The 14,910-nt window shown below is 40.9% G+C and overlaps 1 protein-coding gene across 3 annotated transcripts in view; it reads left to right on the top strand.

Moving 5' to 3' along the window:
• Window positions 1-186: 186 nt before the first annotated feature.
• CFAP46 (cilia and flagella associated protein 46) overlaps window positions 187-14,910 on the top strand; it is an 87,077-nt gene continuing 72,353 nt past the window's right edge. The window contains exons 1-11 of one of the 3 annotated variants that reach the window (XM_081007108.1): window positions 187-293; window positions 2,171-2,248; window positions 3,725-3,849; window positions 3,944-4,075; window positions 4,494-4,558; window positions 5,663-5,827; window positions 8,750-8,873; window positions 10,703-10,797; window positions 11,827-11,928; window positions 12,756-12,855; window positions 14,159-14,257. In XM_081007108.1, the coding sequence (XP_080863234.1) occupies window positions 2,200-2,248; window positions 3,725-3,849; window positions 3,944-4,075; window positions 4,494-4,558; window positions 5,663-5,827; window positions 8,750-8,873; window positions 10,703-10,797; window positions 11,827-11,928; window positions 12,756-12,855; window positions 14,159-14,257 (1,056 nt within the window). In that variant the 5' untranslated portion in view covers window positions 187-293; window positions 2,171-2,199. Of the gene's footprint in view, window positions 294-2,167; window positions 2,249-3,724; window positions 3,850-3,943; window positions 4,076-4,493; window positions 4,559-5,662; window positions 5,828-8,749; window positions 8,874-10,702; window positions 10,798-11,826; window positions 11,929-12,755; window positions 12,856-14,158; window positions 14,258-14,910 lie in introns of all 3 variants that reach the window. The other 2 variants (XM_081007107.1, XM_081007109.1) reach the window with 2 other exon arrangements.

Raw genomic sequence — 14,910 nt, 5'->3', positions numbered from 1 at the left:
CTGGTTTATTCTATGAGAACGCGGCAACTTCCCATTCAGACAACGGAAGACGCACGGCTCTGCCTACTAGCGTCGCGGGCCACGGTGGGGGAAAACGTTGCGCTTGTGAGGGAATTGTGACTTGCGCAAGGACCCGTAGGGCAGTGGGCGGGCATGAGAGTGACTCGATTGCCGGTGGCGCGTTGCTAGGAGACCGAGGGACGCGGAAGAGCGGCGGGCTTGAAGTTGCTCCTGGGGTTCCAGAGGGGCAATAGCATGTTAGCAGGCGGGGGGCGAGGCAGGAGGGAAACCAGGTTGGTAGTGAAACCGGGGGGAAAGAATCGTGTGTGTGTGTGTGTGTGTGTGTGTGTGTGTGTATATATAGCAGTGTGTGTGTGTGTATTGCAATGTGTGGGTGTATAGCAATATTTTATATATATATAGCACACACACACATATATATATATACACCCCCACATATACTGTATACACACACACATATATATACATATATGTATTATATATTGCAATATATGTGTGTGGGTGTATGTGTATGTGTGGGTGTGTATATATATATATGTGTGTATATATATAATTTTTAGTGTGTGTGTCTGCATACACACCTGCTTGGTGTTCAGAACTATGTTTAAAAAAAAAGTCATGGAAAAACAGACAAGACACAGAATGGTTCTGGAATCTGTGCATTCTCCTTGAAGGAACAGGGCGTAAAAATTTTCGAATACATATGCTGGATTGGCAGGTATAACAAATAGGACAAGAGAAAAGGAGGATAAAGAATATAAGGAGGGTTGAATAGTGTCTACTGAGTGTTTTTAAGAACCAGTATAAACAAGTAAATAACCTAGCAGGTCTTTGAGTCAATCCAGCAGAACAGAAGTGAATAGAATTTAACGGAGGAAGAAATCTGAAGAGTAAAAATTTGGAATATGCCATTTAATAGAAAAAATAAAGAAACCAGGAAAAGGGTGGAAGGGGAGTCACCAGGTATTTAGTTGTATGTCGAGATTGATATGAAAGTTGTTCAACTGTGGGGGGGGGGGGATGGGGTGGGTTTTTTTTCCTTTTCTGTCTCTGTATTAAAAATGAAACGAATGAATGAATGAATGGAACAGGGCGTATTTGTTGATGGCATTCCGGAGGCTTTGCAAAATTCACCTACATCACGTGGCGTTTGCAGTTGAGATGATGAGGATGGGCAAGGGGTGTAGTAGTTTTTTGTTTGTTTTTTAATTGATAAGCTGCTTTTGTTTAATTATCAATGGTTGCAGTTGTGCTTTTTTAATGAAAAAATGACACCAACAATGTAAACAGCTTTGAGTTTAGGAAGCTTGCAAATGTCTTCAGTACCATGGCACTTTTGTTTTTGCAAGCTTTCAAAGCAGACCTAGTCCTTTGCATCTATCAGTGGGCTTAAAAAGATAAAGGTAAAGGACCCCTGACAGTTAAGTCCAGTCACAGACAACTCTGGGGTTGCAGCGCTCCTCTCGCTTTACAGGCCAAGGGAGCAGACGTTTGTCCATGGACAGTTTTTCCGGGTCATGTGGCCAGTATGACTAAGCCGCTTCTGGCGCAATGGAACACTGAAACCAGAGCAGCGCACGGAAACGCCATTTACCTTCCTGCCGGAGTGTTACCTATTTATCTACTTGCACTTTTTGGCATGCTTTCAAACTGCTAGGCTGGCAGGAGCTGGGATCGAGCAACTGGAGCTCACACCGTCGTGGGGATTCAAACTGCCGACCTTCTGATCGGCAAACGCAAGAGGCTCAGTGGTTTAGACCACAGTGCCACCTGTGTCCCATCAGTGGGCTTACTCTTGAGTAAATGTGACTGTGCAGTCTTGTGGCCTGATCTCATGTAAACCACAAAGGCTGCAATCCAAAAACCACTCACTTGGAGTAAGACCCATTGCACTAAGTAGGACTTACTTTTGGGTAAGCATGTATAGGATTGTACTGTAATGCGATTTACTTTCATATAAGTGTATGTAGGATTGGAGCCATAGTTATTGTGGTCTCCTATAGAGTGGATGACAGAATGAATGTGGAAAAGTTATGAGACAGGCAACCAAAATGTAAAACTTTTTAGAAGTTTGTGTTCATTGCTGTCAACATTTTAAAAACATGTTTATATTTAATATTGTTTTGTTTAATTACTTTCCTGCTAGCAGATTTAGGGCAAAGTTGCAACTAAGAAGATATGGAGATAGCAATCAGGCAGCACCTGTCAGATGCTGAGAGACATCAAGGTAAATGTTACTAACCATCTTTCTCTTTTTTAAAGATGTATAATGTTGACTCTTTCTTTTCCATGTACTCAAATACAGTGGCGTAGCGTGGGTTGTCAGCACCCGGGGCAAGGCAAGTAATTTGCGCCCCCTAACCCTAACCCCCAGATGTTGCGCCCGGCCCCCCCTGCACCCCCCATGCTACGCCACTGCTCAAATAGACTAGGTACTCTCCCCATAGATACAGATACTCCTAGATACAGATTGGGGCATTCCTAGGTAAATGTGCATAGGATTGCTGCTATCATTGTGTAATAAAATCCTATGTATAATACAATTCTTTCTGTTTAGATAAAAAGCCACAGAGAGTGGGGGACGGAGGGAGAGAGACAGATGTTAACCAGAAAGTTGATGGCTTGAGCCCACCTAGGGATAGCTGTGGGCAGGATTCCTGCATTCCAGGGGGTTGGACTAGATGGCCCTCGGTTCCCTTTCAACTCTATGATTCTATGATTCTGTTATTCTAACTGTGCTTTGCCCTAAATAGCCTTATGTCTATTTATCTTACATATAAAGTGCATACATATTTCAGAATATCCTGATATCATAGTATGCTGAAACTAATTTCAGGCATGCTGAGCTATGGTATACCCCCACTGGCAGCATAGAAATAGCAAGTCTTAAGAGTGGTATGTTATGGTTGCTCCTCATAGGGAACTGACACCCAGTTTCCACGATCAAAAATATTTCTCATTTTGTTTTGGCTCATGTTTTCTGGTGGCTTGCATGTGGTGCAGTCTGAATGATTTGCTAGACTATTGGCGACACCACAATAGATGGTGCATTGAAAGTCACACCTGAACTGTGCAGCTGCATCTTATGCTGCAACAGGCAATTGATCCTTCTAGCCAGCATTGTCTACTCTGACTGGCAGTAACTGTCTCAGGCAAGCATCTTTCACAGACCTGCTTTCGGAAATATTTTAATAGGAGATGTGAGGAGTTGAAACTGGGACTTATTGCATGCAAATCATATGGGCTTTTTTTCAGCCAGAACTCAGTTCCAGCACGTCTCAGGTGGGTGCCATTGCCATTATAAGAGAACAAGGGTTCATGATGAGTTCCAGCACCTAATTTTCTAGAAAAATAGCACTGGTTCAAGTCAAGGCTTGTGGAGAACTGCTCAGGGAACTGCTCTATCACATTTATATTTTGCTGGAACTGACACAACAGAAAACATCAGATCAAAACAAATCCTAGTTAATGATCATGCAGATTTGCCCTGATACATATTGATAGTCCAAAACAGTTTACTGTGTTAGGATGCAATCCTATACATACTTACTTGGGAGTAAGTCCCCTTGAACTTAATGAGACTGAGGAGTATAGGATTGTGTTTTGTTTGGATACGTCTGATTGTTTACATTATGAAAATAAAACAGGTATTTGTTCGAAATGGTTATGTTATTTTCTGCCTAATTAAAATTTTATTTTCAAGATGTTGAAGCACTGAAGAGTGCTTACAAATTGATCAAATCAGCTAATGATGGGAAATCAGCCCTTGATGCCTTGGAGAGTTTCTCTTTTGACTTGTATGTCATGTGTGCCGAACAGGCTTATAAGGTAACAGTATGCCCCTTTTGTAACAATACACCCCTTTTTACTTTATGAGGTGTTTGTTCATCTTAATTTAAAACTGAAATCTGTTTAATTTTAGATGGGTTTTCCGGACATGAGCAATGACTGTCTACGAATGTATTTTAAAGGAAAACCTCCAGTTAACCAGTTTTTGGGTAGAGCATATTTGTGCAAGAGCCAATTATATACCCCTGTGTCTACTGATAATTTGGTGAGCATGTACTGTGAGTTTGGGTGTTGATTTTAAGGCTGTTCTTTTGTTGTGATCAGGTGAAGGCAAAATTCCATGTTATATAGTAAACAGTATGATTTGCCTTCTAAGAAAAGATAAATCTTTGGAAGCAGTTATTTTCCATTCCCTCCTCCCACCCTTGCACCCCATGAAAAGCCTTTCTGAAGGATACAGAAAATGATGTTGTTGGATAGGACATAGGTGTGGGTGTACTGAAGCAGAGAGGAGGGGAGGGAGTTGTAGCTGGCTCAAGAGCTAATATGCACAACATATATGTTGGGGGGTTTTTAATTTTAAAAAATAGAGTGTATAGAAGTTACAAGTCATACTAAGTCAGTAATAAAGGCTTTGAGTCATTCCCACATATTTTTTTTTAATATATTTTGTTTTGTTTTAGGAACAATTTGACAAATTCATTGTACATTTGCTGAAAGTAGTAGACTTTGCATTAGGTAACGCAAGGTAAGTCCTCTATATTTGGTTTCCATTTGGGGCATTCTTTGTGGGTTTCTTTGTTTCCACCAGGCAATATTTCTGAAGTATGGTTCTTGACTAGAACAATGATATCACAGTGTGGAAGATTGAATTGAATCATTGTACCACAGTTTTCAAAAATGCACCCCAAACAGTGATCAATATATTTGCTATTTTAGTTCAGAGCTGACGTGTTGCAGCAAAACAATGAAGATCATGTCCGTATTCGATCAAATGGGATCCATCCTCCCAAATTAAGATACCTTTACTAGTCCTTACTTTTATATTAAACATAATAGTCCATGACTATAGGATACAAATGAGTAGCAAGGAGAATTTCAGTTATTTGAAAATTGCAGAAATTAGAAGCTTATGTGAAAATAAAGCTGCATAACGGCCACCGGCAACATTTAATTCTTAGAGAGTAAACATTGTAAATCAAGGTGGGGCTACCTTTGAAGGTGACCTGGAAACTACAACTAATCCAGAATCCTGCAGCTAGACTGGTAACTGGGAGTGGCTGCCAAGACTACATAACACCGGTCCTGAAAGGCTCCCAGTACGTTTCCGAACACAATTCAAAGCGTTGGTGCTGACCTTTAAAGCCCTAAACAGCCTCGGCCCAGCATACCTGAAGGAGCGTCTCCACCCCCATTGTTCAGTCCGGATGCTGAGGCCCAGCTTTGAGGGCCTTCTGGTGGTTCCCTCACTGCGAGATGTGAAGTTACAGGAAACCAGGCAGAGTGGCCTTCTCAGTAGTGGTGCCTGCCCTGTGGAATGCTCTCCCACCAGATGTCAAAGAAATAAACAACTATCCAACTTTTAGAAGACATCTGAAGGCAGCCCTGTTTAGGGAAGCTTTTAATATTTGATGAATTACTGTATTTTAATAATTTGCTGGAAGCCGCCCAGCTTTATGTTCATTTCAGGTCTGTCACACAGACCACCTTGCATGGGCCTCTTGCCTCAGGTTGGCCACCCATTAAATAGACGATGCAGTGAAGTTGACAGCAAGAACTTGGTGGGGCAAAGAAGCCCCGAGTCCGTTTCATCCCTGCACAATATCATAATGTGTACTCTATTGTATTCCAGGTACTATTTTTTGATACATAATGCTTCGGTTATATACTGGAGGATTGTAAGGCCATTTCTTAAGCCCGGGTTCCGCCACTATCTTATTCCAAGCCTCTACCAGATTGTGCCTGCACTGAAACATCCCATTGAGCAAGACAAGGACTGGACTGCAGAACTGATGATGTAAGTTGAAGTTTCTTTCTTTCTTTCTTTCTTTCTTTCTTTCTTTCTTTCTTTATAAAATGCTTCTAAACCTCTCATTTGTATATAATATCAAGCTGGTATATATCAACATATGCAGATACAGTAGGAACGTAAAATACCATTAAAGCAATACAAAACAATCGTAGAAATGAGTGACTCATCTTAAGGAAATTTAAACAACTGAATAGGCCTGCTAGCATCAAAAGGTCTTCAAGTGACTCTTGAAAATTAGTAGCAAGGATTCTGGCTGAATTTATGCTGGAAGCATAAATTCAGCATGGGAATTTTAAAACATTCATTTTTACCCAGTTGACTGATGGCTGAAATACATCGTTCTTGGAAACTCTGGGATTCTTAGCTGCGAGAGTATCTGGTTGGTTTTGGAAGTTTGCTTTTTGTTGCTCACATGCCCAGACGCCATAACCCACTGCCCCCCCCCATCCATTAAATGACCACTCGTGACAACATTCTTTGGTTCAAATTCAGCCACAACTTTATTGATTAAAGATGTACATAGCTTAGGCTTAGGCTTTAGGTATAACCATTTCAACTGGCCCGCCTGCTGGTTGATTCTTCCAGGGGTCGACTCTGTGGCAAGGGAGTCCTATGATATACATTAAATTGGGACTCCCCACAAAAATCGTCTTTGAGGAGAGCTATGGCCCTAGCCCCTGTCTAGGTGTCCAGACAGCAGCACCTCCACCAGGATCCCTTTAATGGGATACCCCATTCCCTTGGAGGGGCAGGCAAAGCCTTAAAACCTCCCCTCCAACCATGACTTTTACCCATTGCCTTACCCACTAATGTTGTTACTATAAGGTAGGCAAAAACCCCAGGTCAGCTAATTGGTCCAAAGAACAAATTCCTCCTGAGCACCAAATGCGGCAAACAATTGTAATCCATAGTAAAGTCAGAAAATGAACACTACCTCCATGATGGGCAGGAGCCAGCCTAACTATAGCAAGGGTGGGAGAGAGATTCAAAGTGCCAGGTATGAGGCCCGGCACTCTTTAGATACTCTAGGAGTGGACCTGAGTGAAGTCCTCAAGGGAATCAGTCAGGCCCACTCCCAGGAGTGCCTGCCCCTTGACCTAGCCGCTATTGGCCAATTTGCAGCCAGGCCCGATTCAAACACTCCAGTCATGTCTTCTGTTGGTCAAGGTCCCAGATGGAGAGACTGGGGGACCAGCAGGATGCCGCCGTTCCTCAACGCTACCCAACATTGACATAACACAGTATTTTAGATGTTTTAATTGTATTGTTGTAGCATTGGGGTGTTTGCGAAATAGAAGTGTAATAAAGAACAAAAAAAGAACAAATAAGTATACTGATCGTACTTTAATGCACTTTCATTTTGTGCACCGAAGGACTACAAGCAGCTAAAGCTCCCCCCTCCTGCTTTTTGCTGATCCAGAAGTAGCCAGTCTTTGGCAAAATTACAGAATGGTCTTTCCTACTTTAATTTAGGGAAATCCTAGCAGTCCATTATATTGCAGGAGATCATGGTTCATTGTGTATTTGCAAACTTCTGATTGCTTTCTGGCTTCTTTTCCTTCCTTCCATATGCCTAGATTGTAGCATAGCTTCCGTTTTCTCTTGACACACATATGCTTTGCCTTGGCAGAGATGCCAACTGCACACTGGAGCCTTTGTCCTTGTCAGTTTTCATTGAACTAAACGGATGAGACTTGTTGGTCTTTTATTGCCAATCAGATTACTGTCTCTTTCAAATGAAACTACTGGAGGACATGGTGTTGACTGATGGAAGGGAAAGAAAACATGGTATTTCTGAGATGATTGTAATGGCTCTTCATAGGCTCAAAACATTTCCTCTGGAGGGAAATAAAAGAGAAGAGAAATGGAACTGGCTAAAAAGTTCCAGCCAATCAATGCTGGCTCAGGTTTCTAAACTTAAGTCTGTCTGCATTCATCGGACTTTCACCCTTACTGTCAACATTGATTAAACAAAGGGTTTAATTTACAATAGACTGTTAATATAGTATTTTGCTGGAATAACTTTAGAATCAGCAAGCAAATTGGAGTATTGAGGGAATTTGAGATGACAGGAGGAGTGCATCAAGACTGCTTGTTAGCTTCCTTGCTCAGTCCTTCTTCTTCTTCTTCTTCTTCTTCTTCTTCTTCTTCTTCTTCTTCTTTTGAGAATTATGTTAAGCACAGATCTTATGATTTGAGTGCAAGTGCATCTATCTAACCTATCAAAAATGTCAGTTACCTAAAGGAAACTTAAGTTAGCAATTTGACCAATGCAGTGCTGGCAAAAAGCAAACTGACAAAATATTTTAAAGCTTCTTAGAACATAAAAGGAAGGATAAAAAGTAAAATACATTTTACTGAAAAGAGAAAAAATGTATCTTACAGAAAAGGGAAAAAATACATTTTACAGGTTTGGAACTTTTGAACAGGGTTGAATTAATCTATTTTAAAACACTTTGATTGAGTAAAAAGCTGCCCCTGATTAACTGGGTAAAAAAAAAGTTCATCGTTTTAAATAAGGAGCCCTGTCAAAACTGCTAATGGCAGGTGCTATCTTACAAGAGGCTTTCATCCCACTCTATGTCTTTTCTAAGATGGTGACTGTATCATTTTGTAAGCTTGTATGCAGATGAAATCAACAAAAACTCATATGATTATCAATGCAAGAGTGCCTCAGATGGCTAGCAATTTGAAAAGGAGCCTGGAATGGAAGCTAAAGGTTACACTTGCAGCAGGTAAATCAGAATAGGCCGCTATGTCTGTGCATTCCTTTGGATGTGAGCACCTTAATAAACGAATGGTCTTTTGCAGCTTTCAAATGAGATATAGTGATTTTGTAACATTGCTCATTTATAAACACCTTGCACAATTGTGTTAACAATAAACATTATTTTGTTTGTGTTTCAGAGAGTTGCTTGAGTGTTTCCTGGATGCTTCCAGAACGCAAGAAGCTATAGAATTTTCTTCAACTGCAGCAGCATTTATTAAAGAATATGTTCCAGGGAGATATAAACAAATATTTTCAATAATGGTAACTTCTGTTAATCAACATAGGAATCATATGGTTTCCTATTGTAGCGGGGGGGGGGGGCGACGACACATTTTTTCAGCCCAAGGGCTTCATTCTCTTTGGGAAAACCTCTGGGGACCACATGCTGTAGCAGACCCACCACCTAATACCACCAATTAATAAGGTGGTGGATTCACTCCCACTAACTGCTTCCTATTAATATAATGCACCCACCTCACAGTACACCCATTGCACAAATTTCTACAATTTACCACAGATTGTCTAGTGGGGGACTTGTGTGAGGGAAAACGTAATGATTTAGAGTCTCAGGCAGGAGTCGAACAAACCAACAAGAAACGTTTATTGAACGAAAGAGATTTATGAAACAAAGTGGGTCAGGAAATTATTTCTTTCAGGTAGAAGATAAACCTGATTAGTTTAAGACAATGCGTTGAATGCTGTCGCCTTCCCCCTCCATTTTTTTAAAACTGAAGGCCATTTCAGGTTACCCAACTTTCTACCACTAAAAGTAAACCAGCCCTGGTAGAATTCTGTTGCAGTTGTTTGCTCTGTGCTGTAGTACACACCCTAGGAAAAATGACTAGCTAAATCTGATCACTGAGCATTATCAAATATGTATGCATTTGATGCCTAATACAATTGGTGATTCCCTCCCCCCCCCCCCCTTCTGTTCCATTTCTTTTCATCTTTTTGTTTCTTTCTACATGATCAATCTCGGGGTAATGGGAAATGGATCTTGCATAACATTTCATGAAATGAAAAATGTACTGGATTTCCCATGGATGTAATATTAATAAAGCCATAAGATAAAAGTAAATCAGGTTGTGCATTATACACTGCTCAAAGGTACCTTTGAGAAAAGCAACCTAGCAGTGGTATTAAACTACAAAAGCAACTGAAAAATGGCTAGTGAGCTACATCTCTCAGAAGTGCCACCAATCATTTCTGTAATAAGTGAGCATTCCAGTACATCTGCAGTCCATGAGAAAGGGAAGTTGAAAATGATCTAATTAAGCAAAATGGATTGTTTAAGTTTGTTGCTATAAAGCTTCATTTTGGAATAGGCAAAATAAGCAGAAGAAAGACTGAATTAAAACTCTGTAGCATAGCAGATTATTCAGTAAGTTCACATTTGCACCCATTGCTTAATGTTTAGTTAGTAGTGTCACAATCCAGAATTGAGGTCATTCGCCTTGCTCACTTTAGTGGAGAGAAGCATCCTACACTTTGGAAGCCCATCTGGAAGGGAGCTTTGTGTTCTAAGTGAAGCCTTTATAAATGTATAGGACTTAATGTTCAAACATAAGAAGTTTCTTCTGGATCAGTCCCACAGCCCATGGCCAACATGCCCCAACATGCATCACTTTACACTTTCTTACACTGCATTTGCCGTTTTACTGCCCATTCTCCCAGTTTGGAGAAATCCTTTCAAAGCTCTTCACATGCCTTTTCGTTTTAAGCACCCTGAACAGTTTGGTATCTTCAGCAAACTTGATTATCTCACAGTTAACCCTTAACTCGTAAGTCATTTGTGAGGAAGTGAAAAAGCACAGGTCCCAATGCTGATTCTTGGGAAATCCACTTTCTATATCCCTCTACTGAGACCTGTCCATTTATTCCTACGGTCTGCTTCCTGTTTCTCTCCTTTTCTTCCATGACTGCTAAAGTTGCTCAGGTCTTTGGTGAGACTAAGGATCCTGCTGCGGTAATGTCAGACAATGGCATCGTTTGCAAACTTAAACCTGCAGGAAAATGTTGTGAAGGATTTTAATCTTTCTTGACTTGCTCCTTGCTTTAAATGCTGATATAACTTTTATAATTGCTTCTAGGTGCGTTACAAACTAATGGAAGCTTTAGATATAGAAGACGAAGTGGAAAGTTCCGCCAATCTGAACATTATTTATAAAATCCAAACAATCAAGTTGTAAGTATTGGTTAACATAGATGAGAATCTCAATTGTTTAAACCAGAGCTTTCCAAACTTTTTATGCTGGTGACACACTTTTGAGACATGCATCATTTCATGACACAGTAATACAGTTTTACTAGCAAACTGGAGGTTAAGCTAGCCCTTTTCCAGACCCAGGAGTAGCATAGGGAGTTTTCACATGACACACCTACACACTGATGTGTCGTGACACACAGTTTGGAAAGCTCTGGTTTAAACCATATGGGCAGTATTCAGTGCACTCATCCCATCAGCATAGGAAATTTTGGATACACAGTGGAATTTTGCCTCCCTCTCTTTTTCCTGCTTGCTCCCTAAATCTCTTCTGGATTTCTTCTCAACCTTCCAGAAAAGATCTGGGGAGAGAATGGAAATTTTTGTGCTAATGGAGCAAGTGCATTGGATACCACCCAAATTCTAGAGGTGGGCTGCAATCCAGAAAGCCATGAGTGGAAGAAAAACTGCTAGTTCAACATAGAAGTATGGAACAGTTGCCTTGCAGGATTAACCCCATCCCTTTTTCTCTGTGAAATAGTTGCAGGCACATCCAGCAGCAGTGTCTGGGTAGCTTGTTATTCAGGTGTTGGCCTGAATTGTTACTCAGCTTAGGTGAGCAGATGAGTGACATGCTGCAGATCTGTCTTATAGAGGGTCGGTCATAAATATTTGCTGATATAGCTACTGTGATGATCCTCAATATAAGAATAAAGCACTCAGAGCCTTCCCTCCACACTCAGCTCTTCTGGTTTCCTGAATGGAATTGAATTTGGCATGCTCTTATGAAAAATGAGATTGCTTGGAGTGTAACTTTTGCTTGCCAAGGCCTATCATCTTAGAAGACAGGTCAAATCGACTTTTGATTTATTTTAGGTGTTTTTTTTAAAAAAAAACAATACTTTACTGTATTCACAAATCCTGCTTGTGTTAGAGGGGGAAATGATGATTGTTTAATAGGTTTTGAGATGCTCTTCTGTTAGTAATCATTGCATTATAAAATAATTGCAGGCAGTTAGATAAAAATGAGATTTCTCAAGACGTTGATACAGAGTTGAAAACAATATACGGAATTTTGAAAGGATCTAGAAAGAAATTAAACCGTAAAGATAGGTAAGTTGCATGTGTTAGCCACACTCTAGGAGCTCTTTTTTAAAACATAAGCGTTTGCTATTTATCTTACATCCATGCCAAGAAGATAAGAGTTGATGGAGTGTCTCCCATGCTATATTAAAGTTCTATTGGTCCAAAGATCTTTCACAGTTTGTCCCTGGGGCACAATCCCTCCCATCACCAATGGTGATGAGGGTTTCATGCATCTCTCTCCCTCCTTGGCATATGCTAGTCATTACCCAGAGTGGAAGGCCTGTGTGCTTGTGTTTTCCTCCCTCCAGCCTTTCCTGTCCAACTCAAACAAAGTCACAGCTGGAGTCCTGGGTCGGGAGGGAGAATTGAATATGGAAATAACAAGTGCAGAGCTTCCCATGCGCATAACCATATGTGCATGGAGGGATCCGCAGTAGAACCCAATGGGGGACTCTGCTCCCATTATTTCGGAAAATGTTCACTCTTCTTAAGTAATTCATTACATTTCCCATTATGTTCATTCCACTGTATTTGGGGTGGGGGTTTGCTGTTTTATCCATGGCTCTCTTCTTAACCTCTTGTTTCATATTGCAGCATCCATTCACTCCTTTTTGAATAGCTGACTCTGGTAACTGGCTTGCTGGGCTACATGCCCATTTTCTCCCATTCTCAGATAATTTGTTTGGAGGTGGGATTGTGCTTTTTCGAAATTTAAGAGATTTCCCTGGGCTGGGGATTTGATGCCAGATTTTTAACGTACTGTCATTTTAGGTTTATAGTAATAGATAAGCAATAAGTGATTTCTTTGCCAACACTACTTCTATCCCAATTGGTTTTATTTTCTACTTTTCCAGAATTTCCTTGCTGCTGGAATTGGCTCGACTTTGCTTGAAACTAAATTGTATACCTATTGCGTCTTTATGTTTAAGCGACCTGTTCAAATATAAGATTACCGTGAGTGTCAGGAAATTCTTTTTTGAATTACTTTGTTTTATCATTATTTTTTATTCTTGTATGAGTGTCAAGCTGAACAAAGAAGAAAAGATTCCAGTCCTAGAGCTATTATCAGAGACAATTAAAGTCATTGCCCTCTAAAGAACAATTAATTGCAAAAAGTAAGGAGAGAATGTATCATTGGAAATAAATTAGTATTTTGCTGTATATTTACATATTTAAAATTGAGAAAGTTTTGTAAGGACTGGCTATCCTGTTTGACCCAGTGGCCATTATCCTCAGCTGTGTTTGTGATGGAAATGATGGGTTGTTTCCAACTAAGTTATGCTTTGAGTAGACCAAATTAATGGACTTGTTAATTTCAACGAGTCTACTCTGAAGACGAGATGGTTGGACAGTGTTCTCAAAGCTACTAACATGAGTTTCACCAAACTGTGGGAGACAGTGGAAGACAGGAGTGCCTGGCGTGCTCTGGTCCATGGGGTCATGAAGAGTCAGACACAACTAAATGACTAAACAACAACTCTGAACATAACTTAGCTGGATACATTCCAATGTGGTTAATTCTCACAATTCCTATCATACAAAATAATTCTATTTAGCCACAACAAACAGTATGTTCCTACCTCCCCGCAAAGCCCATGGTGCTGATATTGTAGAGGGTGGAAAGGGGGACATCCACTTGTTCTTGTATATTCTTAACCTATCCCCTTTGCACTGTTTATATTAAATGTTAAGTATTGATACACCGATAATACATATCAGCACAGGGAGATGCCCACATCCTTGTTATCATACAACATCATCACAGATCAAAGGCTCTTTAAGATTGCAGGGATGTAGCAGCAGGTTAGATAGCAGTCTGAACTTATCTATCTGCACAATAGTCCAACCCAAGTGTCCTCTGCCACTCAACCCTCACCTTCCCTTGCCCTGCCCAGGTAAACAGCAACAATACCAATGTCAGGAGGATGACTGCATGTACTATAATTGTGTGTATAAGGCAGAAACAATTCCAACCAAAGATAACACTTTGTGCATCTGATAAAGTAGATTCTAGTCCATGAAAGCTTATGCTGTAATGGATCAGTTTGTTTTTAAGGTGCCACAAGCCTCTTTGTGGCATTTACTGCAGCAGACAAAGACAGCTGTGCTTCTAGAAGTCGCATGACACTGACGAGTGCTTGTAGCACCCTAGGTCTACAAGCACAAATGCGCAACACTGTAATGAAACATCGGGCTGCACCAGAGATTAATCACGAGCATGTGCATTTCTGGGTGAAAAATATGCTTATATTAATAGGATCCAGCAAGAGAAATTGAATTGGACTGCTTGGAATGTGATTGCGAAGTCCAGAAACTTGGGCCTAGAATTGCAACTTATGCTAAAAGTGTTGTTGAGGTATGTTTGTTCCTTAATTGACACTACTTTGTAGAGAAATATCCCCCTTCCACATAGGATTTGGGTTCCCCCTCCCCCTTTCCTTCTGTGTCTTTTCCCCAAATCATGAAACATAGTTACACAGGAAAGATAGGGAAGTGTGCTCCAAGCTGGAGGGAAGAGAGTGGTCTGCTGGTCAATAACTGTTGTCATAGAAAATTGCAAGACAAATTTCTGTAACTCATGTGCTATGCCTCATAATCAGTATATTACTACTGCAGGACAGTGCTGCCGGCTTTTATAACACACCAGCTGTGAGAACATGCATGCAGCCAATGCACTCTCAGTCTGTGAGGCACACCCCCCCCCGAGAGGCCACTGATTGGCCCATTTGATATGCAGCAGCTGGCAGGAATTCGAGCCAGACGTCCTGGCGGCCGGGGAAATCCCCTAATGGCCGCCTGACCATGTGCACTCTGTTCTTACTGCCCGGGGATGGCGGCCGAGCATGAGGGACCTTGACAGGCACCCACTCAGAAAGGGGTAAGCATCCATTACCAGTAAGATGGGAAAACAGTTTTTGTTCTTGGGAGATGCTATCAACATGCTGTCCAGACTTTCCTCTAGTCTGCAGATTAAGTTCAGGAAACATTGTTTCTATAATCAATGCAAAG

This window comes from Podarcis pityusensis (genome assembly GCF_964106645.2).
Source record: "Podarcis pityusensis genome assembly, chromosome: 5".
NCBI classification, from domain to species: domain Eukaryota; kingdom Metazoa; phylum Chordata; class Lepidosauria; order Squamata; family Lacertidae; genus Podarcis; species Podarcis pityusensis.
The sequence above is the reverse complement of the archived record's forward strand: the minus strand, read 5'-3'. Positions and strand labels throughout refer to the sequence as shown.